The sequence below is a fragment of the Aythya fuligula genome, chromosome Z, assembly GCF_009819795.1.
Source record: "Aythya fuligula isolate bAytFul2 chromosome Z, bAytFul2.pri, whole genome shotgun sequence".
Lineage (NCBI taxonomy): Eukaryota > Metazoa > Chordata > Aves > Anseriformes > Anatidae > Aythya > Aythya fuligula.
Genome location: NC_045593.1, coordinates 41103581 through 41115832, shown reverse-complemented (window position 1 = coordinate 41115832; position 12252 = coordinate 41103581). Strand labels below are relative to the sequence as shown.

At 33.7% G+C, this 12252-nt stretch overlaps 1 protein-coding gene across 5 annotated transcripts in view; it reads right to left on the bottom strand.

Moving 5' to 3' along the window:
* VPS13A (vacuolar protein sorting 13 homolog A) overlaps window positions 1–12252 on the bottom strand; it is a 118165-nt gene that overhangs the window by 56464 nt on the left and 49449 nt on the right. For all 5 annotated transcript variants that reach the window (XM_032206606.1, XM_032206607.1, XM_032206608.1 and 2 more), the window contains exons 30-40: window positions 10209–10325; window positions 10026–10129; window positions 9431–9598; window positions 8510–8817; window positions 7645–7792; window positions 6617–6767; window positions 5154–5278; window positions 4089–4258; window positions 3238–3458; window positions 2448–2680; window positions 116–208 (exon numbers count right to left, since the gene is read on the bottom strand). In XM_032206606.1, the coding sequence (XP_032062497.1) occupies window positions 116–208; window positions 2448–2680; window positions 3238–3458; window positions 4089–4258; window positions 5154–5278; window positions 6617–6767; window positions 7645–7792; window positions 8510–8817; window positions 9431–9598; window positions 10026–10129; window positions 10209–10325 (1838 nt within the window). The remainder of the gene's footprint in view (window positions 1–115; window positions 209–2447; window positions 2681–3237; window positions 3459–4088; window positions 4259–5153; window positions 5279–6616; window positions 6768–7644; window positions 7793–8509; window positions 8818–9430; window positions 9599–10025; window positions 10130–10208; window positions 10326–12252) is intronic.

Genomic DNA, 12252 nt, shown 5'->3' with positions numbered 1-12252 from the left:
CCACTTCAGTCATTCCTGATTTTTTTTATTTTTTTAAGAAACAAGCACAAGCAACTTTAAAGCCTTCTGAGCAGGAAGGAGCAGAGAACTAAAAGCGATGAAAATATCGACCTACTTTTACTGTCAGAGATTTAATCATTAGATCAGCTGACTGTGGATTAGTACCAGATTGCTTCATCTCAAAGAAGAAGTCACAAGGCTGCAGTACCTACACAAAAGAGTACAAAACACGTAGAGAAAAATAAAAGTATTCTAAAAAGCATATAATTTTAAATATCATACATTAAAAATACTGAAAAGTAATCATTATTCGTTCTTCAAAATTAAGAGCAACCTTAACAGTAATATATTCTCCAATGTAAAGAAAGAAAGGCATCAGAAGCATCACCTCAGTTATTCTCAATCATTAAAAAGCATCAAATGTCAAATACAGGAAAATGTACTACACTATGCTTGTGACTTTTGAGGGGAATCAGACTTTTCAGATAGTGAAAACAAAGCAAACATACTGAATAAATACATCACAAAATCACAGTGACTCAGTTAAAGCTTTGTTTTACAGACATTGCATACTCCTATTTACCAAGGTTAACCAAAACCTATGCATTTAACAAAGCAGGCTGATGTAGTTAGTGTCTGTACTCCTGAAACTATATTGACAGCAAAACTTACTCTTGAGTTCCTTATCTGAGAAAATAAGTGTGGTGGTTTTTTTTGTTTTGTTTTGTTTTTGTTTTTTTTTTTTTAATAAAAAAATTTCCAGCAATGTTAATTTTGTAATCTTTCCCAGCATCTCTGTCCACATCTAAATCATATACTGGAGGCATAGATATATGATATTTTAGATAGATATTTTCCCCAGTGAGTTTGATCTAACAATTTTCAGTCTGTTATTATTTCAACTGCTGCTCAAATTCACCATCTTATTTATTTATATATTTTTGGTGGTACAGTAAAGAAAGAAACATTCTTCCTTAGACCAATGTACATGTGAGAAATGCATGGAAAGAACTTTATTATTTGCACCACTCTAAATTCAGGAGCTAGCTTGCTGAAATCTGGGGAATCTATTCATCTGGAGGACAAATTCATCTACCACTAGTGTCCTCAAGGTTTAGGCATTATAAAATCTTCATGTGAATATGAGTCTTCAGATATCTTACAATCTTCATAAAACATCATAGCATACATTTTCTTGCTTGACTAAATTCAGTGGAATGTCATCTGAATCTCTAGATCTCTTATTAATTTACCTGACTGAAATTATATTGTTTATGGTAAAGCTGGGTTCAGAGATTTCTTATTTTTCAAAAGGGGCTAATTACAATGCTACCTGAAGAGAACATTTTATCTGACCCCTTGAGAATTTTAAATCTTGAGAACTTTCCGAATCATTCCAAGAGGGCAGGTACTATTTTGAGTACCAAAACTAACATCCTAAAACACTTCTTCTTTCATCATAAAGATTCTGTCAGACAGATCTTCTGTTTCTACAGTCTGAGATGTGAGAATCTGGCAGGAGTTGTTTTTGTAAGAATGAAAGCAGGGCCTGAATGCTTTTACTTTCATTCTATAAAGATGGCCACATTTGTGCCACATTTACCACATACAGAAATGAAAATTAAGAGATTCTTCACTGTATTGTGTCTATCAATGCAAAAATTACTTTCTCAACTACAGATTTTTAACAGATTAATGCAATCAAAGATTGTCTAGCCCAGGAGTAAGATCATAGAATCATAGAACAGCCTAGGTTGAAAAGTACCTTAAAGATCATCTAGGTTCAACCCCCTGGCTCTGGGCAAGGTTGCCAACCACTACAGCAGGCTGCCCAGAGTCACATCCAGCCTGGCCCTGAATGCCTGCAGGAACGGATTTCCATGAATGTATCAGATAAAGAGATGGAGTGGAAGTCCCTATTCTTTGCAATTACCGCTTTGTTTTGGCCTACATAGCTCCATAAAGTAGGCGGGTTTTTATTAAAAAAAGTATTTTTATAAAGTATTTATGAATAACTTACTGTACACAATTCATAATATATACTTTCTATTCTGTCTGTGATCCTTTGTTATTCACTAACATAGCTATTTAACACAGTTTCAGACTGAAATTCCAAAAGGAGTATACTTCATCCGAAATAGTGTATTCTCACAAAATACTCTTTATTTGGCTTACACTGGACATCAGAGATCATTACATTTTTACTCCTCCAGGCCCTTAATTTTTCCATTGTCATTGAAAGCAAACCTCAACGCCACAGATTAAGATGAAACTTTTTAGCTTAACACACAAAAGAGAATAAAAGCAACAATATAATCCAAACAAAAAATTTATTAATATATCCATAATAGACATTCTAACGATAAAAACTTCTCAAGTAACTTACATTCTAGTAGCACAAGTAATATAGCATCTTTTCAAAATAAACTGGATGTTATTAAACTCACCGTAGTAACGTTCCCTTTCCTTTTTTCTGGAAGGAATGGGCATGCTTTCACTTGTATCTCTTTAACAGCAGCTGTCATGCTATACCTTTCAGGGCTATTTTTAATGAAGACTTCACACTGTGTTGTAACCACCAACGCAGGAGCATCACTTCTAGTTAAATCAGCCACAAACACAATCTCTGGATTTTTAACAATAATGTTCATTTCCATTGTAGAGACAGGCTGCACAGGTGCTTCAAAAACATAAATTCAATTTGATTAATTGCTCAAAGCTTAAACTGTCAGTATTTACATCTATTGTTTTTATTGTTTATAACATTTAGAGGAATTCTAAAGATTTAGTGCTAAGATCTAGCAAAACTGGCATCAGGAAACATGTAAATCCATGCCACTGACCTATTTCTAGACTCTTTACTGCAGATAAAAAACTTTTAAAGCCTTAACTACTTTCAGGCATAACAAAAAATCATGACTGTGGTAGACAAACAAATCTAGGGATTGCCAGATGTAACTCTCCTTTTCCAACTTATTTAATTTTAGAAATCAATTTTTAGGCATTTCTGAGAAGACAGAGCATCATTTGGAAATGAAGACTGAAGGTCATAAACCAATTTTCGTGATGCAAAGAAAGAAATATCAATGGTTAAAAGAAGCTGTTCTATACACACAAAACAACATAAAAAGAGTATTATAATTTTTTAGAGTATTATTATGCTGAGTATAACTAGATACTTATTTAAATATATTTATTTATTTTCTTAAAAAAAAAAAAAGTATTTCCAGCATGTACCTTGCTCTTTTAAAGGTAAAGACTGCTTGAGATTTCTCTGTGCAGCAGCACTTTCTGCATTAGCCTTTAGGAATATATCTGCAACAGTAAGTAGAAATTCCATGCTTGCACAAAGGTATATCTCTTGAACAATCATGTCAAAAACAGTGCCATCTCTCCCCTGCTTATAGCTTATATCCACCATAACTTTCTTTTCAAATCCATGCTTCATTTCCACCATCCTGAAAGACCATTAAAGCAGCATTTAAGGAAACAATAAGAAAAGAGCCACAAATACTGAAAAATACTCGATTCTCTCCATATGCAATACATTAACAAAACTGTACTTAAAAAGTGATACTGAAAACCTTGAAGCTTAACCAATGCTTTAAAGCATAAGAAATCAGTATCAACATAAATTCTATAAAACTTCAAAACTGACAAGACTCCTGCATATTGGCAACTGAAGGTGTTCATAATTTTAACAACATAGACTATTACAATTATTTGTTTACATTTCAAAGTGTTATACCTAAGTTTGTTATTCTTTGGAAAGAAAATCTGAGTCTTACTGCCCACTGGTTTATTAAAACAGTAAATTAAAAAAAGTAAAATGAAAGTAAAAAGTTTCCTTCAGCACTTAGCTACTTCAAGTTTGTCAATAGCACCTGTATTGGTCTGTCACAAAAAATCATATGGAACAAATGGCAAAAAGAAAATACAAGTCTTATTCACAAACACTGAAATTGTAACATGTACAACAAGAACTACCTACATCAAAAACAGCTGTTTTTAAAAGAACAGTAAAACAGAAATATTTGTAACTCTATGGCAAGCTCCAATAAAACAGTAATTTATGTCAAAACACAGACCTTGGTGTAGCCTTCTGGATTGACTGTCTTTTATCATCTAATGTACAGTTTGCTAGCTTGACTGAAGCATTCATTGAACCATCTGATAACATTTTGACTGCAGCTGACATTAAAACTAACTTAAACTCTGCAAGCTTCAACAGGTCATCTCTCTGATCCAAATTTGTAACCTGTTTAAATGGAATGAAAATATATTTGTAGGATTGCTTACAGGAAATGGAGATTACACAACAGTGTGCTATACAGCTTTATTGTAACTGCTAAGAGTTCTAATAACAATATACTAAATGAACTCACTGATAATTCAAAAGACAACAAAAATCAGTAACACACAGGGAAAGTTCTGTTAAAAGAAAGCTTTACCTTTCTACAAGATTGTTAGAGCAAGTCTACTTTAGTGAAAGGGTAACTGTGCTTAAAAGAAAGTAGAACTGTCATATGTAGGTTTTGATTTTTTTTTTCTGTTTTTAAGTTTAACAATATGCAGATTAAGCAAAAAATGCCAAATGTGAGAAATTAATTTTTTTTCCCTTATGGCTATATGGGACACTATGTAGTGTCCAGCCAGTCTTCAAAATCTAAACTAATACACTATTTTACAACAAAATACTAACATACCTTTTGTCAGAAATTTGCTGACAAGTTTTAGCAGTTTTTCTTTTTCTTTTACCAAGAAAACTAAAAATGCATTTGTACTGTGATATGTATTCTAAATCTCTCTCTGCAGCTTTACTTAGGTGTCCACACAAGTATGTATAACTAAAAAAAGGCCTGCATTCCTCTGTATTTCCCCTCCCCCAAAGAGTCTTTTAATCAAGATTAAAAGATTTTAATCAAGATTTTAATCAAGTCAGCAAATTTGAAGTCAAATCACATCACAGAAGCTGCCACGTATGATGTGTTACCATTGGCCACTGTCTTTCCTGACAGCTGATATTGGTTTTGTTATTAGTACTAGAAATCATTCTCTCTTCTCATAAACCAAAATACTCCTGTGCATAATTTCCAGGACTCTAGGCAACCTCAAAATTATTTCTTTCTCCCTGAAACCAAAATTATACCTACCTGTTTTGAATTTGGACTATACAGCACCAATGTCAGGGAGTCGAATCTGAAATCCAGTTTTAGTGTTGTTTTTATTTTTACAGGTGAGTGCAATTCTACTACAGCTGATGTCACAACTGTTACACCTTTCAGAAATTAGAAACACATTAAATAAAATAACTTGACAGTAAATATGGAAAATAATATGTATCCTCAAAATCACTATAATAAACTACAGCTTACCTATTCCTCTACATGTAAACCCATTACAGTTAAGTCCAATCTGGTTGAGAAAAATCACATACATTTGAGAACGTAAAATGCTGTGTATGTATCTTCTATATGCAGTTCTGACCACTTAGATACACGTATACAGCTTCCTTTAATGGTATACAGTACTTCATGCTGGAATCTTACACAGAACGCAAGTTCCTACTTTGTTTTTGAGTGTGTGCTGAACAGTTAACGACTAATGATGCCTACTCAGCAGAGATAACTTTTAGTAATGCCAGAAGTAGTCAACATGAGCCAGCAGTGTGCCCCAGCAGCCAAGAGGGCAAAACTGCATTTTGGGGTGCAGAGCCAGCTGGTTAAAAGAGGTGATTCTCCCGTTACATTCAGCATTGGTGAGGCCTGCACCTTGAATATTGTGTGCAGTTCTCATCTCCACAACATAAAAAGTACGTTAAGGTCCTTGAAAGCCTCCAGAGGAGGACAGCAAAGCTGCTAAGTGCTGAGGACACATAGCTTGTTTAGTCTGGAGAAAAGGAGGCTGAGAGCTGACCTTACTGCTCTCTGAAACTTTCTGAAAAGCACAGAGGGAGGTACTGGTCTCTGCTCCCTGGTAACTGATGACAAGACATGCAGGAATGGCACTAAGACACCCCATGGTAGGTTCAGACTGGACACAAGGGAAAATTTCTTTACTGTGAGGGTGGTCAAACACTGAAACAGGCTTCCTGGAGAGGTGGCTGCTGCTTGTCAGTGTTCAGAAGGCAATTGGACAGTACTCTCATTACAACCCTAGTTTTTGATTAGTCCTGAAGATGTCAGCCAGCTAGACTAGAAGTTCTCTGATGATCCCTTCCAACTACACTACTTTGATCTATTCTATACTTACAAGACAAACTTTTAAAATACTAATAGCAACAGAACGAGCATACAGGGGCAAAAGACTAACAGAGCAACTTTCTAAAGTTAAAATGTTACCAAATCCAGCTGACAGACTTTTATGTGCTTGCTGCATTACTGCCAGAAGAGCAGTAAAACACATCATTCTGTAAGACCCACTATAGCAGCCTAGTTGGTCCTAGTCATTACCATTAATGCAGGGTATGTTTGAACAAATGATGTCAAGATAACAGAGGAATACTGTTAAAAACAAACGAATCTGGCATCTTTTCATAAATGTTATTACAACAAAAAGAATAAGCTGAAAGTAATACCTAAAAAGCTAGACAACATTTGATTATAGAATACGTTACCTGCAGATTGCTGTGAAGTACTCTGGATATCACTACAATGGCTAGTTGTATCTTTTGGTTCTGGTAAAGGTGGTGATGCATTCGAGCTTCCACATATATTTTCATTTAGTGTCCTCAATATTGTTGTAATGTCTTCCTGACTGAGAATTAGCTTAAAAAAAAAAAAAGATTGTTAATAAACGTAGAACGTACCTATTCATTAAACTTTTGGTAACTGAAATCTAAATCTTTAGATAAATAAATAAAGTTCATCTAATTTGAATCACTAGTTAGGAGACTAAAGAAACAAAAAAAAAGTTTTCTAAAACCTGCACAATTCCTTAAAGTAAATTCTAGAAATCAAAAGTTGTTCACACATTTTGTTTTTTTTTTCCACAAACTTTCTTTGTAAAGCTACAATTTAGAAATTGACTTTTAGAAAATACAAAACAGTTTAACCTACAGTTGCTTAAAATTGTTAAGCGTGTTTAGTCAAAAGGTACTTCACAACAAGGGTTACTAGTTTTATTTCAAAATTTAACAAAAAGGTTTTCTCATACATCTAACATGCTTTAAATTTTATGACATTTAATTTAAATGAGAATGTGCACTAACTGAAGCTTGCTGTAGGTATGAATTCTGCAGTTGACCATGTCACTAACAAACTGAAGAATAAAACCCAAGTTTTTCTACTCTATCCTTCAAAGATACCAAAAGACGCATAAAACAAGGCTATAAAAGCATACTCATTTCTAAATGGCAACAGTAATATATAGCACAAAGTCTATCTGCAGTATTGCAGATGAAACCTAGATCAGAGCAAAAATGTATTTACTTCCCTTTTCCTGTATGAAACAACAAAATCCATTCTACCTTTGTGTCTTTAGATCAAATAATAAGCTAGTGAGCTTGGGATTTTGTGGACAGGAAAAATAAATCTATTAATAATTAAATCTATATTATTTTTATAATTTGATATTAATCTATTAAATTAAATCTATTAATAAATCTAAGGTTTTTAACAGTTGCTTTCAGAAAAGACTGCTTACATTCATAGGTTTGAGTCGTCCAGATATTTCAATATCAGGAACTTCAGTATACCATGCAGCAGCTAAATTTCGTTCAACAACTACTTCCAGATTGAGTGGCTGCAGCAGCTGTACTTCACTTTGCAATGTATCCTGCTCATAGTATGATCTGTGAAGAGAAACAAAGTACTATCAGCACAACATACTACTTACATGTTCTAACAAATATGAACATGTTTCAGTCTTTTCTTGATTTTTTTGAAAAGTACTGTAAAACAGTCTTCATAGCTGAGTGCACTACTCCTAAAATATCTAGTTAAAGCTTTGCTCCAGCAACTAAACATCATTTCTCGGCAGGGAGGAGATACATAGACCATATGTCCAGTATACTAGCTTTTTGCAAGTTATGACCTCTTATCAGCTGGAGAGCAGTTCCTTCTCTCTTCAGTATTCAACTGTTTGAAAATCCCCTTCCTCTTCCGCTCCTGCTCTTAATCTCCAGCACCAAAGCCTACTTACAAATGTTTCTTTACATCTATCTGGCTTTATTTATTTCCTGATAAAAATAGCTTAAAAAAAAAGGTTAAAATACCCATTTACAAGTGGGTTTAACTTGTCCCAAAGCAGTGAATAATTCCTAAATTTATTAATCTACATGATAGTCTGTAAACAGACATTTGCTTCTATTAAAAGACCTGTAGATTGCTGTTTGTCCTAAGCCATATATTTTAAATATTAATTATTAACTTCCTGTTATATTTCAAGATAATAGTGTATCTGACAATAACCAACCAGTAATTATTTTGATAACAACTTCTCAAAGCTCTTCAACTGATGTATTCCACAATGACTATAGAAATTTGAAAAAATCTTGACACAACATTACCTGTATAACTTCAGTTCGCTCAAATTCACTGTCATAGAGTCAACAACAGGTGGGAGATTGTACCAAGATTTTGATTTAGCAATAAAAAATTGGTTCTTTACAGTAATTAGACCAAGATCAGCCACCAGGACATTCGCAGACACTGCTGATTGTGGAATTATCACAACAGGTGCTTTGATATTGATATCTAGTGCCAAACGAGAACTACGCTCTGCTAGCTCTTTTACACCTGTAGCTGCTTTCTCTGCTGCTTGAACAGTTGCCTCAGTAAGAGCTTCTTTGGCAGCTTGAAAGTTATTTATAAAAGCCTAGGAAAAAATACAGAATTTGGGAGTTTTATTAAGAATTATATTACTTCAAGAACTCTAAGAATCATAGTATTTTAAATAGCAAACCATCTAAAGATACTACTTTTTCTAAACACTTTAATTCCTTAGTAGGATAATCTCTCCCAGAATATGACAAAATATGCCTATATAAAAATTGAATTCCATACTAAATGTTTGATAAGTCAGATGGCAACAATAATGATTTTGTAACATGACTTGTATGAATTATTTACTCATTTGATGTGTAAAAGATTGATTTATTTAGCAGAATGTACAGAAAAGGCATTCATTTTCATGGCTTAATACTTATATTTCATCGCCACAAAACAGTGTATGTATCTATAATTTGCCACAGATCATTAAAAAAAAGGGATAATATTAGCAAACATTACTGCTTAACCATCCACTCCACAATAATGAAAATATAGATAAGAAAAGTAAATAGTTCAATCATATATCCAGCAAAGGTTTTACAAGATTGCAAGAATTCTAACACAAATAGGCACCATCTTACATGGGATGCTTTATCCTTTTCTAGATTTGGCAATGGTGTCTGCATGCTAAGGAACATCAACTCGAAAATTTAACTTACCAAAATAGAAGAAACAAACTTGTTGACAAAAACTACTTGAATACACCCAACTGTTAGGCTCATACTATTGTCAACAACATCCATGTTTGCATATGCAATTCCATCTGTAGCATTCACATAAGATATCATTTTGAAGTTGAAGACTTCTTTTCCTGTGATGTAAAGAGCCTTAGGAAGAAAAACAGAGCATCTCCAATGTAAAAACTTATGCTAGAGAAAACAAATTCCAAAATATTATCTCACGCTTCTAAAACATTTTTAGTTTAAATACATTAACAGTAAATGAAACAAAGAAACAACATCATCATCTTTGAAACAGCTGAAAATACTCAGAATTTCATCTTGAACAATTCTTTTGATTGAGCCTAATGAGCAACCAGGAATCACAGTTGCACAAAATCGACAAAATTTTGGTGTAACAATACTGGCTACAGAAACAAGTCTGCCTGTAGAAAATAATACTCCTAGCAAACAGGAAAAAACAAACAAACCAAAAACCAAAAAACAAACAAACAAACAGATCTCACAGTTCAGTTCAGGTCAATTTAGCATCTATAATACATTCATAAATCAATGACACATAAAAATATCATACCTTTTTATACAATGCCATCTCGTCAGAATCCATGATAATGATGTTCTTTAATTTTGCAGTTACTTCTGTTTCTGCTTTTTTCATGATCACTTCGCTATCCAGACCTTAAAATTGACATACAAAATCTAGAGACTCTTCTGGTTACAAAGTTTCGTGCCTCTGTTATTAAAATTTTATTCTTACCTTCAATGTGAATTTCAGCTATTCTATGTTTTTTCTCTCTAATAAAGACACGTAAACAAGATAAATCCGCACAGATATTGAGGTCGATAACATCTTCATACTTTGATTTTTTTGATGCTGTAGGAAATACAAAAAAAAAAAAAAAAAAAAGCAGTTCTTCAAGGAGGAGATATAAATAATTTTTCTTCAAGAAGAGACAGAAAATTTAGTACCCCTTCTCTGAAGTCTAGAAAGTCTACAGTGTGGGTGAGATGCACAGCACTCATTCTAGCAGGTAGGACAGGAAGGAACTGCTTGCATATACAGTAGTCTTTATGTGTTTCACAAACTTTGGTATACACCATCAGTACTTTATTAACTGAAATTCATTTTATAAATATCCACATGGTACAAAGCAAAATCAGAAATACTGTATTCAGGACTAAGCAGTTTACTTCTAATAGTGTTAACATGATAGCTGCATTAATATACTCTTCTACCTGTTCTATCGATGAGTCATTTGCAACTAAAGGTCTTGTTTACATAATGAAGGAGATCTGCACTCGATTTCCTAAATCCAAGTTTTAAACAGCTTTTCAGATGAGATATTTCATCAAAGTATTGCATGCATGCTAACATCTTCTCAATCCTTAGACACAAACTACAGTTCCATAAATATATTAGGTTCAGTCATACCATTTTATTGTACCTTGCTAGCAAAAGAAAACTCCTCAGCCAAAAATAAACTGACAACTATCCTCAGTAAAGGTTTAGTTTGCAAAGTTATAGAGGAGTAGGGGAGGAGGGAAGAGAATCACCTAAGAAAGTGTATTTTGTTGCTGTTCATTACAAGGCTTTTCAGCTGTGCAATGCCTACTAACTGCAAACTTCTTTACCATGAGGGTGGTAAAATACTGGAAGAGGCTTTCTAGAGATAGTTGACACCCCATGCCTGTCACTGTTCAAGAGACATTTGGACAATGCCTTCATTAACATGCTTTAACTTTTGGTTAGCCTTGAAGAGGCCACATATTTGGACTAGATGGTCTTTCAAGTCCCTTCCAACTATACTACACCATACTAAATAATAAATAGCAGAGAAATTGTCATATGTTAATAAATAAGAAACTGATTTAATCTGTTGCCTCTGAGAATTCTGTAAGCTACAAACAAGCACTTCAGTGTTTGCTTTCATCGCAAAATGGCTCAAAAATACAGAAGCACTGAATCATCTGTTCACAGCTCAGTAAGCCACAGACCAGAATCTGTAAGTTCACAGAATATCATATGGACACAAATGTACCTTGTGTCCAAGCATGTCCCAGTACAACTGAAATTAAAACCCACCATGAATTAAAATTATCTTACAGCAAAAATAATGAAAAATATCGTTAAATGGAAGAATTTTTTTCAACAGAGCAATTTTTCCATCCTTTATTTATTTGTTCTATTGTTCAGTAGAGTCCTACAAAACACTTTCAGAAAGAGCTGAGAATCTAAACTTCTTACTAATTTGACAGAACATTCAGAAATCATCAACTGAAAGACACTGTGTAACATTACTACCGCTTTTTCCACATCCCATCCCAATTGAACTCTCATCAATCCTAAGGCAAATACCTTTCATCTTCCACTGTAGATCCTGAAAAACAAAGGCTACAAACCTTATGTTCCCCTGTTTTATTTATAACCTGTTGTGCCACGGAGATCATAATTACCTTTCCTTTCATAATGTTTAAACAATTAACATAACTGATTTCATTCAAGTGGATATGGAAAACAATTACACAAATCCCCCAAAATGCTGTGCACCCAAAAGCTTGCTTATTTTTCCCCTAATACAGGTGCTATTTCAGTCTCAAATTCTTCTTCAAAAACACAATCAGGTACTATTTCACCTGTCTCCCATGACAAAAACATGAATACTTGTAATACTGTGAACTAGTCACTATGAGTCACTCAGTATGAGTATTAGCCACTGAGTTACAAACACAGAATCATACAATGGTTAAGGTTGGAAAAGATCTCCATGATCATCTGGTACAACTGTCCCCTACCACCAATA